Raw genomic sequence first — 16,678 nt, 5'->3', positions numbered from 1 at the left:
AATCGTGTTGCGAATTCACTTGTATTTGCAAAAGCCTAGTTTCTAGTCTTGTGATACAAACAACTGTTGCGACGACACAATGTCAGCTTGATAGTGGTAATGCTTTAGATTACTGTAAAAACTTTTAACCCATTTTTCTATTTCCTACTCTTTTCCAGTCTTTTAACTAATACTCTTGAACAAAGAATTTTAGATATATTGTAATGAGCAAGACATTTATTAATTCGTGATTCATTTTAGCATAGATTTGACAAAACTTTGGCATGTACTAAGCTGAATTTTCTTATGTAACTTTCACATTGCATTGTTCAATCCACAAAGCATGAATAAACATAAGTAATTTTGCATTAGCATCTAGCGAATTCACATTGAATTTAAAATATTCAAACTTGCCTAAAACTTGTAATGGCAAAACTGCTGATAAGGTCCCTCGAGGGTTTCGCGAAAATAAGTTTAAAACTGCCAAAACGCCTATCTTTGTTTTTTCAGCCCGTCTGTTGCATGTTTGGGCCGTTGTTTTTCCTCAAATAATTCGTGTTTGTGTTTCTTTCCAGACTTTTGCAAGGCTGCGGTCTCGTCGACATCCCCATCGAAGCCCTCCGCCCCCTCAGCAAGCTCCAAACTTTGTGAGTATATTATTTCAGTATCGAACACGTCCGGTTATTCCTATTAGACTGTTTCTAAGATCGCTCCCAAAGTCCGGTAACATGCAAACCTACATTTTCTTGTCAGCCTCGAAATATTGAATTTTGCGAAAATACATAAAGAGGATAAACAAAGGGTGAATAGAGATGAGTTGGAACAACAGCCGGAACGTATAAAAAGGACCACGAGTGGCGCCGACGTACAACTTGTAAAAGCTCGACTTCCGGAGCTCCGGAATATCGGTTAGTAGTGTTCGAGTGGCAGGAATATCGTAGCGTGACTTTTTAGCTGAGGAAACATTTTATGACGCGGTTAAGCTAGAGTTGACAGCTACCTATACCCATAAACACCCCCGAGAATCATAAAAAAATACCGACTTGTCGATTTTTTGTCGACGAATCTACGGCTTGTTTCCTAAGATCAGTTTTTAACTTTCTCTCGCTTCAACCCGAAATGTTTGTAAGACCTGATATTTGTCCTTTTTCTGTTTGCATTGCGATTCTGCGGATAGGACAAATAGAGGGTTTTTGCGGGAATTGAAGCGATTCGGGTGGATATCGTGTTTACATAATGGTAAAAAGGGCTTTTCATTGTTCTCATAAGAGCAGATTTTTCTGGTGTCGCCTGCACCCTGACTCATTGCAAATCGATATAGAAGTTGGCCTTGCCAATTGAACTAAAACCTAAAAATGTTACTCTTTTATTTTAATTGTACATGTTTTCTATTGTGTTATGTACATATAACACGATTTAATTTTACTGGACATTGTTTGAAGTATGTCAAGTCCTGGGTTTTTTCTCTATATTTAAGAACGTCCCACATTTAACTATTTTTCGTTTTACGCGAACTACTGCATTTTATAATGTTCGTCATTTTTCAATCCATGGGATTTGCTGGTAAGGATAAAATAATAAATGCCACAAAAACAAAATTTTACAGACTGACCAATTTCTGATAATAATAACATTTTAGGGTAAAACAGTTTTTTACTCTTTGATATTAACTCAAGAATATATTGAAATGTTTTTTGTAATTTCACAACCCATAGAATACGAAAATGCAAGTTTCCTGTTTGCATCTGCACTCTGACAAACTATCGTACCATTTATTTCGCATTTTAGGTACATACTAACCAACATTTACCTATCTATTCAGCTCGAGAAGTTGGTATCATCATCTAGAAACATTGTTAACTAATTTAGCTCGTTTTAAATGTGTGTTATCACATGCTTCACTACCATTTTCTTAAAAAAAATCAAAAATCAAGTCAGTTGTCAAAATTTAACAAACAGACTAGAAAACATTTTAAACAACGCTATGTTTGAATTATTAAGTCAGTACAAAAAATAAACACATACAGGGTTACATATCACCAACCATTACTGCCACTTGTCTATTTTTTCGTCAATTTTAATTAACATTTTAACATTTTAAAAGTGTAATTTACTGAAAGAATAACTACGTTTTAAAAAGTGGGTTGAATAAATCACAGGACTTAAAAAACAAAAGCCTTAGATAATTGTATCTGAATTTTTCACGGGATGGAAAATAAGCATTAAATTTTCTCTCCTAATTCTGGATAATTTAAAAGTGAATTGTCTGAACTGCCAGAGTCTAGACGTTTCATCATTTGCTTAAGACAAATTGCTTCCAAAGCTGACGAAAAGTAAAACTAATGAGATTGGTATTTTTCTTTTTATTTAGTTAATCATCTTCTCGTTTGACTCCAGCTAACTGGTAGATAACTTCGCAAAAGTGTTAATCAAGAAAATTAGACAAAAGCTCAACGAGAAGATAGCAAGGAAATTTGTTGCAGAATTCTCCAAATCATATTCTGGAATCTTGCACATTGTTCCTTAGTCAGCGGTTTAGCTACAAAACGATGGACGCTGCAGTAGCGGAACCAGAACCGATAAACATTAAAGATAATCTGTGAATTTAAGGACCGTAATTAAATTTTAAGTTTAAACGTATTATCTAAAAGGAAGACCGTGTCAGTAATGACCTCTTAACAGAATCGCCTTTCCGGCCGGAACGATCATTTACTTAAACAACTCCATTAATGCTAATTTTAAAGCAAACTGTGTGGGGTTGAATTTGGAACTAATCCGCTATTACTACACACTATAACAGGCCTTTATTACCATTCATTAATTCGTTTCGCTTTTTGTTAGTGTTAATTTATTTGGGCAGTTTATCGGATGAATATGCAATGTAGCAGAAAATGGTCTTCCATAATGGCGTTATGCCCGACCTAATCAAATTTTCATAATTTGGTAAAACTGGACAACGGGTGCATAAACGGATCAACGAAACTTAAATACCAACAGTCTCCGCAAATAACATTACATTTTTGCGTCCCAAGCAGCAGATCAGGTCAGGTCAGGAAAACAGTGTCATAGGATAATTTTGACGAATGTTCTATCAGATCATTTGAATGAGGTTCCATGTTTTCTGGATATTTCGTGGACCACAAAATACAATGATATTTCATTTTCATGAATCATGAGTCCATGTACCAATTGCCGTCCATAATATCCCGACTGTTTGTTGGGAAATTATTAGAAGGATAATTTCCGAAATTATCAAACCAATCATGTCAAAATTCTATGTATCTAGTAACTGTTTTATGAATTACGTCACCAATAATTCATTTACTTTTCTTGAAACAATGCAAACACAATAAAATTATAATTAGTGTTGTTTGAGGCTTACTAAGAACGTGTTTCGCTTTGATGCTATTTAGTTGCTTACGCAAGAAATGTAATAAAACATATATGAAAATAGTTAATATTATCTTTTTTGCCCCAATAAAATGAAATTGTTAAACAATTTATTACCAATAGAGGCAAAAAGTCAGCTATACTTCAAAAAAGAGAGCAAACCTCGTCTTACACCTAAAGTTGTAACTTTGTAACAACAAGTTGACCGTTGTGTAGATAATTATAATTATTAAATTTCTATGAATTTCTTCTTCATGTGTACAGTTAAGTATAATCAGATTTTGAAATAGTCAGTTTGTTGCTGAAAGAATAAGTGACACACACTTTTTAAACCTATTACAGACGTGTCTATTCATTTGACTTTTCCGCAGTTTATGTAACCTTTAAATATAGTTAAACACTCGCAATTTCATTAAAGAGTTTTCAGATGAAACTGGGCATGTGCTCCTGCTGCTGCGAGTGTATAAAAGCTCTTAACTAAATTGGGAACAGTTTATCTTCCGTGTCAAAGCTGAACTAAATTGTTCGGATAACAAATTAAAAGCAGGATCATATCATTATAAATATGATTTAAAGACCCTGCAAGTAATTTATTTAGGTCTACTTTAAGATTATTCTCTTCAAGGAAAAGAAAAAGTAACACCGTTTACGATCTTCGCCATAAAAATTTAGTAGTCCAATTAATTCTTTTTATGGCTAGTTACCCGTTCTGGTTCAACACTTGCCAGATAGGTGGAGTTACGGTTTAGGCTCCAATCGTACGGGTTTTAGGGAAAAAATTAAACCGAGACAAATGTAAACGAACAAAGCATTTCCAGTGCAAATTTTTGTAATACCAGGTGTAATAGTTATTTATGTTACAAGTGTTGAAAACGGTCCATTGCATTACGAACGGGAATACGGCGCGAGACCATAGATGTTAAATTAAGTTACCTAGATACCCGACTACCTAACCCCAAGCTCTTGGAACAGTGGGTTAGAGTAATGAAAAGAAAAAAAATTACACCAACAAAAGCCAGTAAATTGTGTAGTGACCCTTTCACTGAAAGTGATTATTTGGTGCGTCCTGGCACGTATTTACTGCTTAGGTATTTTTTTTTAATTTTAATGACTTCTGATTTATGTAAGAATTGGAAAACTATTTTAATTATTTTTCCTCAATAACGTAACATTTGTAGTATATTTTAAGTTATATGTACTTTTCTTGTATGTCAGGATTGGCAAGCTAACAATAAAATGTGCACCTGATTTTCTTAGAACAAATAAATAATATTTTACCCTTACTTTCACCATTACCGTAATACGATTGTACAGTATTTTGCCTCTTTGACAAATGGCCGCCATAGGCTTCACTTTACGCGACGCAGTTGCGCATCTAGTAGAGTATAAGGTTAAAATCTATGCGCGAGACGCAGTCGAGCGCTGTATGTAAGTGAGTAATGCAATGGAGTTTTCACACGAGTATCATACAATATTTTTTGCGCTGCCTTTTTGAAAAAATAAAATTTTTCAATCGCTAAAAGAATAAATATTACTGAACCGAAATTATGTTGATATTGAATTTATCACCAAATACGTCAAATACCAATCTGTCAATTTGTCCGGGCTAGATTTTGAATTTCAAAGTTGAAATGGAAATTCGTGCACGTCTTCAGAAAATTGCAGATAAAGCAACTGCAAATTTGTTGCCTGCAAAATCCGCAAATCCATATGAAGCCGAATATCAAAAATTCATCAAGTGGTGCGAAGAAAATAAAATATGCGAATTTTCTGAAACGACGCTCTTGGTTTATTTCCAAATTAAGTCGGAAATTATGAAAGCAGCCACACTGTGGACAATATACTCAGTTCTGAAAAGTACTCTTGGCATCAAACATAATGTAAATCGTTCGAAATTTTAAGAATTAACAGCGTTTTTAAAACGACAGAATGACACAAGCCCAAGAAGTCTGAAATGCTTACCAGTGGAAACATTTTTATATATGGCTCCAGATCAGAGAGAATCTTGTGGTTATGATTCAGCGTGAGGTTGCGAATAACGTCAAGTTTAAACGGTTTTTTTAATTAACAAGAACCACTAACAAACAGTAATAACATAATAGTTGTCAACAACGTAAACCAAATCACCGAACAGTGTCAACTGTCAAATTACTACAAATCTAAATTTTGATCAACAAATTCCCCTATTTAAGATTACAACTTAAATTGCACTTTTTTTTAATTTCGACTTTTTGTTATAATAACTTCAGATACATGATTATCAATTAGTAGTAGTTACTTTGTGATAATCAATTTATTTTTTCAAAGCTTAAATTCCTCGTTTGTATTTTGCAACACTAGATCCTTTTTCATTGCCATTTCGACACGCCACGTGTCAACGTAAAATGTCAATTACAACTATGGCAGCGCAAAATAGTATATTATTAGCCAAGGTTGCAGAGCCAAGCATTCTAGACCGAGCGCAAATTAGAACCCGAGACGCGCAGTTTTCACTAGCAGCCTGGACGCATGCAAATGTCGACTCATTTAGTGGTAGCAAATTCAACTTTTGCTACCACGGGTTCAAAAAGAAAAATTGAGGTTATGTACGCAATGTTTGATGTGATTATTTCTTAAAAAATGAACAAATGTGTGCTACAAACATTACTTGAGTATACGCATGGTAGTTGGTAGACGGTAGAAGATAAAATGATTAACTCAGCGACAAGTATAAACGGTTTTCTTTGTGTTGAAGATTTAGATCAAGTTTGATTAGAAATCAAAACAAAATCACGTTGCGTCAAAAAATTGAACGTTTATTTTTCAGTTTATTGTCTTATGGTTTCTGCTAGTGAAAAAAATAGTATATTAACCACGGTTGCAAAGCCACTTCTAGACCTCGCACTTAGAGCCCTCGACGCTGCGCGTCTCGGGTTCTAATTTGCGCTCGGTCTAGAATGCTTGGCTCTGCAACCTTGGCTAATAATATACTATTTTGCCTTGATATGCATGTATTATAATTTTTATTCAAATTTGTTTTCAGTATTTTTGTTGTTTTCTTTTTGTACAACGTTGTGCAATTCAACTAAAAATGTTTAGAATGCTCTTCATATTAAAATTTTATTTATCGAACATATTCTAAAATGCGGCAAAGTGTAAAATTCCTGAAATATTCACATATTTCAAAAACTGGAATGTTTTTGTCTTTTGCTGTTAAATTCGGTAATCGATTCCCGGGGTAAAATTCGTCGAGTCAGCTATACAATAAGAATAAATAATGTAATCCCTAATCCGAATCAATAGACGGACACCCTTCCTCCCGGACGAAAACGGATAAAATATTCTTTCCGGTAGGAAGTGTTTGTTAGTTTTAGTCCCGTTTGTCTTTCGCATTCCTTTGGCCTACTGGCCGTTTTTCGGTGCGTAGCCTGATTTATAACGGATTTACCTCACACTCGCGCCAAAACTTCTACCGAATACGCAGATTTAATATTTGAAAGTTGGAAACATGTTGGGAAGGTTTAGGTAAAATTTTGTAGTTCTCATCGAAGAATTTCAATTAACATAAATTGGACCAAGGTTATTTCTACAGAACTGCCCTCGCCCCTGAAGTACAGTGCAATAAATCCAGGTTTTTCAAAAAATTATAGGATTTGATTTTGCAAATTTTATTTTTTTGTTATAACCCTTATAAATTAAAATAAAGATATGTACCTATGTAATGTTAAAATTAAGGTAAAGAAGCGTGCTACGCATTTGCTTCAAGCGAGTTCTTCCATTACGAAATTTTGTGATGACATCTACATTTTTGCAAAAACACGTATGTTAATTTATATGTATAAATGTATAAATGTATTGTAATACTAAAAATAGCAGTACTGTATTTCCAAATTTTCGAGAAAATGAAGTGAGTCGTTCTTGATTAAATCAAGATCATAGTATTTTGCATATTTCAATGAGGATTTTTCCGCGCAAAGTTCTGAGATGACGTCATCTTTTTTTTGGGGGAGATAAACGAATAAATTTTGATTAAAGATTTACCATAATTACGATACGTTGTTGCTGGATCGTTCGGAATAACAGACCCTACATATTTTCGATACATATTTCGATAGGTACGTCAGTCTAGGACGTTTATATGTATTACGAGTCTTTAACCATGCTGCCGCCCTTCCTGACGTATGAATCGAAGAGTTGTCATGTTGGAATATAAAATTTTGATCTGGAAATGCTCTGTCTGCTGAAGGGAGCGTAACATTTGCAAGAATCCTAATATTATTGTCACTATTTAGTCTGTCTTCTACATGATTGCAGCATTAGCTCAGCACTAACTTCTGAAATCAAGGCCCACATGTTCATCGAAAAGCGACACCTTTGTCCGGTCGTTTGAATATATTTCTCATTGAAACGGGTGTTTGGGGGTCTGTAAACTTTTAGTCAACCATTGTGGGTAGATTGCAAAACTTCTTCGTCTGAGAATATTACTCCACTCTAAAAGGCATCGTCTTTTCCAAGGTGTTCCAAGGCGAACGCTACTCTTGGCTCTCTGTGATGGAGAGTTATTCCTAATTTTCGAGCTGCTATACAGTTACAAACTCCAACCGCCTTCAGGTTTCCAGCTTTAAGATGCTGGAAAAAGTACTAATCGCCGCTAAGCTATTTATTTAAATCGCAGTCGTATGACATACAGTCAAGTATCCGAAATATTGGAAATACCAAGAAGTACCACTTACTCCGTTATAAAAAAAAGTGGTCGAAAGTTATTTCGACAGAATTTTCCTCGCCTCTGAAATACAATAAAACATATTCAGGTTTTTCGAGAAGTTATAAAATTTGATTTTGCGAATTTTATTTTTTCTAAGAGAATTTCTATAAGTTAAAAAAAATTGGCCGAAGGTTATTTAGACAGAACTTCCCTCACCCTTGAAGTACAATAAACAAATCCAGATTTTTCGAAAAATTATAAGATATGATTTGCGAATTTAAGTTAAACCCCAAAATTTCTTATACAATTTTGATTTTTTTTCCAAAAATCTGTATGTCTCCAGTGAAATCTAAAGATGGATTCATACACCACGAGTGCAGGAGCCAAAGTTTGGTTAACGTTTTACCATCTATATGATATTCCTAATATACTACAGTAGTTTCGGAAATTATCTGTGTAACAAAAACAGACACAGACGACGGACAGACAGACAAACGAATGGACGGACGGACGGAAACGAAAGACCCATGCTTTGTACTCCACGGGTCATGACACAACGAGAAAATGTAAAAATAGCCAGTCGCTCGATGGACTCGATTACAATACTTCCTTAGCTTACGTCGGGAAATAAAAATGGTAGGAAGATGATACGATTAGAAAGCGATGAGGTTCAGGAAGACGTCGTGTTTCAGCACCTGAAGAAGATTAAATCTTAGTGAACTTGGAAACATACCCTTTACCACAGCTGTTGAAGCTTAAAGGTTCCCCACTTTCCTGTCGGTGTCAGAACCGCGCAACTTCGTCTGAAGCAAAATAGATTGCGAAATCATGTAGCTGCAAAAAAGGGCTTCTTACACCTCGGCATCAGGAAGCAAGGTAGGATTTGCATGAGACGCAGCTTTTTGAAGCAGAGTTGTTTTTTCGAGCGAAAAAATGTTTCAATCGTCTCACGATTAGATATGCGGCTGTAGTTTTCAAAATGGTCCGTACAACCAGCGATAGGTTGCTACCAATGACCAAAATATACGTTTTTCGGCAAATGTCTGGGCATGGATTTGTATAAGCAGTTCTTGCGTTATGCTCCATATAAAACAGCAACATCTATATGCAGATTTTCGAAAATTTCACGCTGCCATCGGTTGGAGGAATTTATATTCCAACAGGACATCTGCCCAGTTTATACTGCTTAGAGTAACAGCGTGGTTCAAAAATCGTGATATAAACGTCGTGAACGAAGTTGAAACTCAGACCTCAATCCTACTGAAAATATGTGGAATCTGTTAGTAAAAAAAATGCAACGCCAACGTACTGATTTCTTGATGGCCATTACGGGCGCATGGCACACATTACCCTGGACGTAAACATATTATGCGTTTATGGCTTTGACGTTTAAAGTATTTTACTGCCGACCCTTCATAAAACTTAGCAAATGCAAATCATGACACGTGTCAGGGATGGCCGAAACAGTACTACCCTGTGCTTTTTTTACCAGAAAAGCTCTTTTCAGGTAGGTTATCGGTAAGACATCCGGCTGTGACGGCCTATTGAATTATAATGGGATTTAAATTGGTGTGAAGCCATAAACGCACAAAATGTTTACGTCTACTGTACCTGAAAACTACAGCAAAAATATATGCGTTTTGATGTCCAGCCGAGTGGGTAAGGTTGTAGACGGTAATAGGGCCATGACAAAGTATTATTTGTTTTGTTGTTATATTTATTTAAGTAATTTATTTAATAAACTGTATCACTTTTGTGTTATAATTTCATATTACTTATTTACAATTTTTTGAATTGCTATCTTACGTTGAGTGATTTTTTTTTCAACCTCACAAGCAAGTGACATGAATGTATATATACGTGTACTACGTGCGGTGAGAGATTGAGTGGCAGTAAAGTCATACACATAAATATATTTTGATTACAATTGTATCACGCTTATCATAAATTTAAGACATCTACAATATTTCAAAGCATTCGGTTTTGCAAATTCAAAATTAAACTGTGAAATGTTGTTTTATAATTTTCATTTTTTTTTCAAAAATGTGTAGATTTCGGGTAAAAATTCAACACGGAGTGATAAACTACATGCGTAGGACTATGTTATTTTATGCAATTTAAAACCCATGTATTTACTATGTATCACATTATTGATGAGAATGATTAGACAAAGTTTAGTTAGCGTTTTACTATCTACATGATATTCATAATACATATATAAAATTTGAAAACAATTGGTTCAGTAGTTTCGGAGATCATCTGTTTAATAAAAATCCTGACGTGCGGCAGACAGACACAGACAGACAGACAGACAGACAGACAGGCAGAATCGGAAAACCTATTTCTTCGTACTCTAGGGGTCATGAAAAGTCAAGAAAACGTAAAAGTAGAGAGTCAGTTGACGTACTCGATTACAATACTTCCTTCGCTTACGCTTGGGAAATAAAAATTGGTCTAAGGTTTTTTCGACAGAAATATAGTCCAACAAATCCCGCATCCTAGGAAAATTACAAAATTTAATTCTGCGATTTTCGTTTTGTGATGACCTCTATAAAGTAAAAAGCAGTAGTATAATTAATTATTCATTGCGGGGCGCAAATTTGGAGGGGACGAACAAATTGTAATTAACAATGTTTCCTTCCAATAATATTAAAATATTTGCAAGATTTCAGAGCATCCGATTTTGCAATTTCAAAGTTAAGTTGTAAAATGTATAATTTTGAGCTTTTTCCCAAAAGTCTGCATGTCTAGAGTAAACTCAACACGGATTCATAAATCACACATGCGGGAGCATGTTATTTTATAGATTTAAAGAACATTTATTCGCTAAACTATAAAATTTTATCATGCTTGATATAGTCTTAAAACGTTTATAGGATTTCAAAGCAATCGATTTTGCAATTTCAAAGTTCAATTGTATAGGATAAAACTGAACACACACAGGAGTATGTAATTTTATAAAATTTAAAAAATAATAATTCTACAAAATTGTAAAATAACACCATTACTTTTTTACAATAACCTTAAAATAATTTTGATATTTTTTTTAAAAATCTGGATGTCTTGAGTAAAAACTCAATACGAAATCATAAACACAAGCGCAGGAGTATCTTTTATAAAATTTAAATAATATTTAGCAACATAAAGTTTAGAGATGACGTCGTCCTATTGTTGGTGGGGATGATTAGACAAAGTTTGGTTACCGTTTAGCCTCTACATTTATGATATTCAAATACACATATAAAATTTGACATCAATCGATCCGGTAGTTTCGGAGATTATTTCAAAAATCGACACAGACTTTATTACAATACTTGCTTAGCTTACTCTCGAGAAATAATAATTTATAATTAACAGCAAGAAGTTTTGCACATATAAAAAACTTTGAAACATCACATGCAGTTTATTTTAAAAACTTAGCTAGAAACATGCAAGGAGTTAAGTTTACTGGTGAAAAAAACTTGTTTTTAAAAAGATTCCTTTATTCGAAATTATTTATTATTATTAACACTTCTATTTTTAATTACTGATTATTTCACAATAATTTTTTGTCAAATAAATGTATTCACAACTCGCTTATTACAAATTATTGAGGGAGCGATTAACAATTTGACGGATATTTTCCTATGCACTGACTTCGAAAATGAATTGATAGGTTCCTTATGCAAGAAGGAAAAATGCAGAATTAGAATTATTGCTTTGATGTGTGATACGCGTGTGGAAACGCTTCTTACACGTGGCAAGATAATGACTCTGTAGAATGATTGTCCATTGGGCACTTATGGCGATATAGTAACATGGATATTAAAAGAAATCTGAAAGTGAAAAAATATATGAAGGGTGATAGTTTGAACTTGAAATTTTCAAAAAATAAGCACTCTACGAAAACATGTCCAGAATCAGAATTTAGTCATGCCGCGGGGGAAATACATTTGTGCTAAAATTAGGATTTAGTTTTACTAAACTCAAACAAATCTCTATATTTTCGGTTCTTAAAAGAGAACACACTAAATTGTAGCATATATTTCGGACAAATGTATTTTCATTCAAGTTAAATACTACCACGCTTTGTAAAAGACAATTTTCAGTATTTTAAATTTTTTCGTAAGCCGTAATAAACTTACAGTACGTTTTCTTGCGTTTCCAGCTTTACTGCTGCATGAAATATCCAAAGAATATTCAAAATCTGCGGTGAAACCGTTGTGTATTCTCAGCTTCAAGATTTTCAAATTACGCCTTGAGGCATATTTTAAGATAGTTGATAATTGTAATGTTTTTAAGTCAAGTGGAATCGCGATAACAACACAACTTCCGAAGTAGGTAAACTTGATCGCTGACTGACTCAGTCTTAATTGATATTTCTAAATTTATAAAAATATTTGTATAAGATAGAATCAGTGTTATATGAAAATAATGTAAAAACCAGCTCGTAACTAAGAAGAATTTCCATATCTATCTTTTAAAATCAAATCATGAGAGCCTGTTTTAGCAGCAGAAACCAAATTTTGCTTTACCTTTTTGATGAGTTCCACTGAACATATTTATCTAACTTTTTTATAAATTAAACATTTAATTGTGTAGTATTAACTACTTTCCGCAGATTAGAAATTAAGTGGAAAACAAATTAAACATAGAATCTTTAAAGCTAGTATCGGGCACGAGATCAGGAAGGATAAGTGTAAACAATATCTTTAATTAATAACATCAATGATAAGTGAACAATTGAATTTAACAGTGACTACTTCTGGTTAGAAATTTAGATAGAAAAGAAACAGAATATACTTAAAGTAATGACATAGTCAAAAAACCAAGATTCAAATTTTTGAACAAAAACATTTTTCACGTCAAATTGACACATCATTAACCCAATGTACCAAAAGAACAATGAAAACCACGATCAAAGCCAGCCATGGATTTTTGAAGATTTGTTTTTGACAGAATTTTCATGTTGTTAGATTACCCATAATTTGAAAGTTTGAGATGGCTGTCTGTGACATATATTTTATATTTATATTTTTTTAAACTTTGGGCTGAAATAATTGGAAGAAAACGGAAAAAAAGATTTTCTAATTTTTTCTTAACTTAGACAAAATTTGTGAAATAAATTTAACTAATTTTTAGGCTATTAGGCTACGATTTTTCTTTAAACGTTTTCTTGGCTTTCTGGCAATTGAAAAACTAAATTATTTCCGTGCATTTATTTAGAATATTCCATACGTTTCGCCTGCGACTTCGCTCGGCTTCATCAGTGCCTATAAAATTTTTACAGAAATTGGACTTCAGTATACTTACAATTCCTACCTACACTTCGTTAAACACATAATGGTTAATTTTTTAATGTGTTTACCGAAGTGTTGATAGGAATTTCAAGTAGGTTAGGTAAATGTTTTACTGAAGTACAATTTATGTAAAAAAATTATAGCCACTGAGGAAGCCAGGCGAAGTTGAAGGTGGAACGTTTGGAATATTGTAAATAAATACACGGAAATAATTCAGTTTTTCAATTGCCAGAAAGCCAAGAAAACGTTTAAGGAAAAAAAATTTAACCATAAATTAACTACTACGTGTTGGCAAACATCGTCCACAAAACCGCAACCCCCAAGCTATTTCTGTTTTAATGAACTATTCATTATCCCCTGGGAGGTATTCTTATTAATATCTCCACTATTTTCAGTACAACACCTTCGGATATCTAATAAATTACTGAACAATGCAGACATACAGTAATATTTATCATTTAACATCAATAAAAAAAAAATTGTTTCACTACATCATGTGCTCATATATGACGACATATATCAGGTTTGATAAATAAATATTGGCTTCGGCAGAAAACACTTTTATAAAGACATCGAGTTCAGTCTCCAAAACAAAAATATGGCTTTTAATTAAATCATGCTTGTAATGTGGGACTGCACGTATGGCTCATAACAATTAAATTTATCGTTTCTGGCTTGCTTGTAGGATGTTATCGGTTGTAGCCTGCATTTTGATAGCGCCATTATTTCATAACAATGCCTTCCGTACGAAAAACGAATAAGAAACGGGAATGAACGGTAGCCGTCGATGCATGCGGAATTCGATTTTGATTAGTAAGTCACGTTTGCAAGAGTTTCAATTTCTTGGAGGTGATAGGGAAAGGGAAAAATTTTCTGTAAAAGTTTTCTAATAACTTCCCTTTCATTGATACGGGACATTGTAGTATTCAGAGATCAATATCAACTTTTTATCTGACATTGAGAGTTTTTCACTGGAGAAGTTTGACCACAAGAAATACATAACAAATGAGGGTATTCATGGCTTGTGCACGGACTTTAGAGGCAATCTTAGATCAGTCTAACTTGACAGCCAATGTGTTTGCACCCACACGTTGACCAAAACAACTTTCTCCCGATTTTTCCATGTTTTCCATCATTATGTTTCGTTCGGATATCGACCGGTCATTTGGTTCAGCATATTGCAAGTTGTGTGTGTTATCAGGGTAATGCAAATTAAATGAGTTACTACATAACCAGTTAATCTCAATTATCGGACATTAAACACAAATTGGAGATACATGCATATGTTCTGCTAACATAAAATCTCTCATTTAATGGTCATCGAAAAACTAGTTAAACATTTGCAGATTCTATTAAAATGTATCGCTTTAATCTCTACATTAAGAAGCTAGTTCATAATTATGCATTTACTTTTCCTTGATTTGTTTTTTTAATTTTAATCTTGATCGACAAATTGAAATCTCAAGTGTAGCAGAAGTAATTATGTAAATAAAAGTCTAGATGCAAGAATCAGTTTAAAATATCGTATCTGGGTTTAATAAATGTGGTATGGAAAAGGCAATATTATTTAAAAACTGTGAAACTTAATTGTGAGCACAAACTTATCATAAGTTGCATCTATGTAATGGATTTTTGAATAAAATTACATCATTTGGCCTGAGAAATGAATACTTAAATATATTTTCATTTATCTCCACTAACTTCTTGAATATTATTAAAAAATGATAACAATAAAAGAGAAATTACATAAATGCAATGGCACACTCTCTTTCTTCTGCCCATGTTGATAAAAAAAATGTTAAAAATTACAAAAACATTAATTAAAATTAACAATCAAAATTGATCTTCCATTCTCTTGACAAACTTAGAGACATCGTGTCAAAAAATAATGAAAGGTGAAAATTACGATGCGGCATGTTTAGTCTTTTTTTTAGGATTCTCTACAGGTTTCTTAAAAAGTTATGTATAAACTCTATAGAAACGAAATTCGTTAATGTTACAACGTTACAGAATTATCAAAATTAATTGCTACCAACAGTTATTTCAAGAAGTTAATTAATTAATAACTTTTGTTTCACATTCATATAGTTAAAATAAAATACGTCTTCTCTGAATTGTTTTATGAAATACCAAAGTGGCAGAGAATGCGATTTCGTTTACATTTTCGAGCTACTTCAACTTTAATAAAATAATTAAAATTGTAATTAGAACATATTTCTTCTCACAAAGAATGAACGAATGACACCATTTTTCTCAGAAACGTAAAGCAGATATACCTAACTTTAGACAACCTTTTTGGTGGATTTTTTTAATTCAAACTATTCATTTTTAATTGAAATTTGTACGCTATAGTAAACCTTTTAAAGGATGACAAAAAATAGTTAAATAATTGACATAAGTTAAATAAGAAATAAAATTTGTGATACGCAACACATAGAGGGGGAAAGTTAGTAGGTTTTTGTAATCAGAAAATGTTTTAATACCATGCAACAAAGTATATTAAATATTAATTTTAGGCGTGTTAAATATTTTAAGAACTTTTTCTTATAAAGAGGAAAAGAAAAAAGTAGGTTTACCGACAGTAAACTAAAAGTAAAACTCCGGAAAATATAAAAGATTCAGAAGTTCTGACCCTAAAAATTTTTAATTTAAGAATGAAAGCAACAACTGCTCAAAACGTGATCTGTCCTACCTATTTAGTTCATGGGTGTCATTGGCCTTTCTTCATTTGTTTAATGCTACACTTCATTATCTGGTAGTAACAGCTATTCAACAATCCAAATAGAAAACTTGCTGTCACTAAAAATGTTATCTATATGATGTCAAACACTGCTAGTTTAAACCAAGTTCATTTGCACGTTAAATGATTCCTGTTGTTCAAAAATGTACTATTTAAGTAAAAGAAAAATGAATTCCATACTTTTTAAGATTTGGAAATTTTGTAATGTAGTATTATTAAAACAGAAATTAACGAAACACGTTACCAGAACCTCTCATTTTAAACAACCACAAAATTTTTAAAAACAATAAAAAACTCATACACTACAACTGAATGTTTGGATGAGTTTAGGTAAATAAATTTAAACGTAAACTGTTCTTTTTACATAACTATATCAGGTGCTAACACTTTTCAACAACATAAGTCATTGAAATATTTTAGAAAAAGATGAACTTAATTTAATTTGTCGATTGCTGCAATAGAAAATTTTTAGTTATTCTTTATTTCCCAACGTAGTTTAGCTTTGTATTTTTTGTAGTTAGATTTTTTTGTATAATAACAATATAATATATATTATAAACATTAACAAATGTTTAACTAGATACAAATATGGAAATGCAGAACACA

General features: G+C 32.9%; 1 protein-coding gene across 3 annotated transcripts in view; it reads left to right on the top strand.

Annotated features, from left to right (window-relative positions):
* The window catches only part of LOC135132103 (lutropin-choriogonadotropic hormone receptor), a 320,328-nt gene that overhangs the window by 280,023 nt on the left and 23,627 nt on the right, over nucleotides 1-16,678 (top strand). For all 3 annotated transcript variants that reach the window (XM_064060053.1, XM_064060044.1, XM_064060061.1), the window contains exon 4: nucleotides 555-626. In XM_064060053.1, coding sequence (XP_063916123.1) covers nucleotides 555-626 — 72 coding nt within the window. The remainder of the gene's footprint in view (nucleotides 1-554; nucleotides 627-16,678) is intronic.

The sequence above is a fragment of the Zophobas morio genome, unplaced genomic scaffold (assembly GCF_036711695.1).
Source record: "Zophobas morio isolate AGI-343-1 ecotype UQ-CSIRO unplaced genomic scaffold, CSIRO_AGI_Zmor_V1 ptg000002l, whole genome shotgun sequence".
In the NCBI taxonomy this organism is placed as follows: domain Eukaryota; kingdom Metazoa; phylum Arthropoda; class Insecta; order Coleoptera; family Tenebrionidae; genus Zophobas; species Zophobas morio.
Note: the sequence above shows the minus strand (reverse complement) of the source record. Positions and strands in the feature narration are given on the sequence as shown.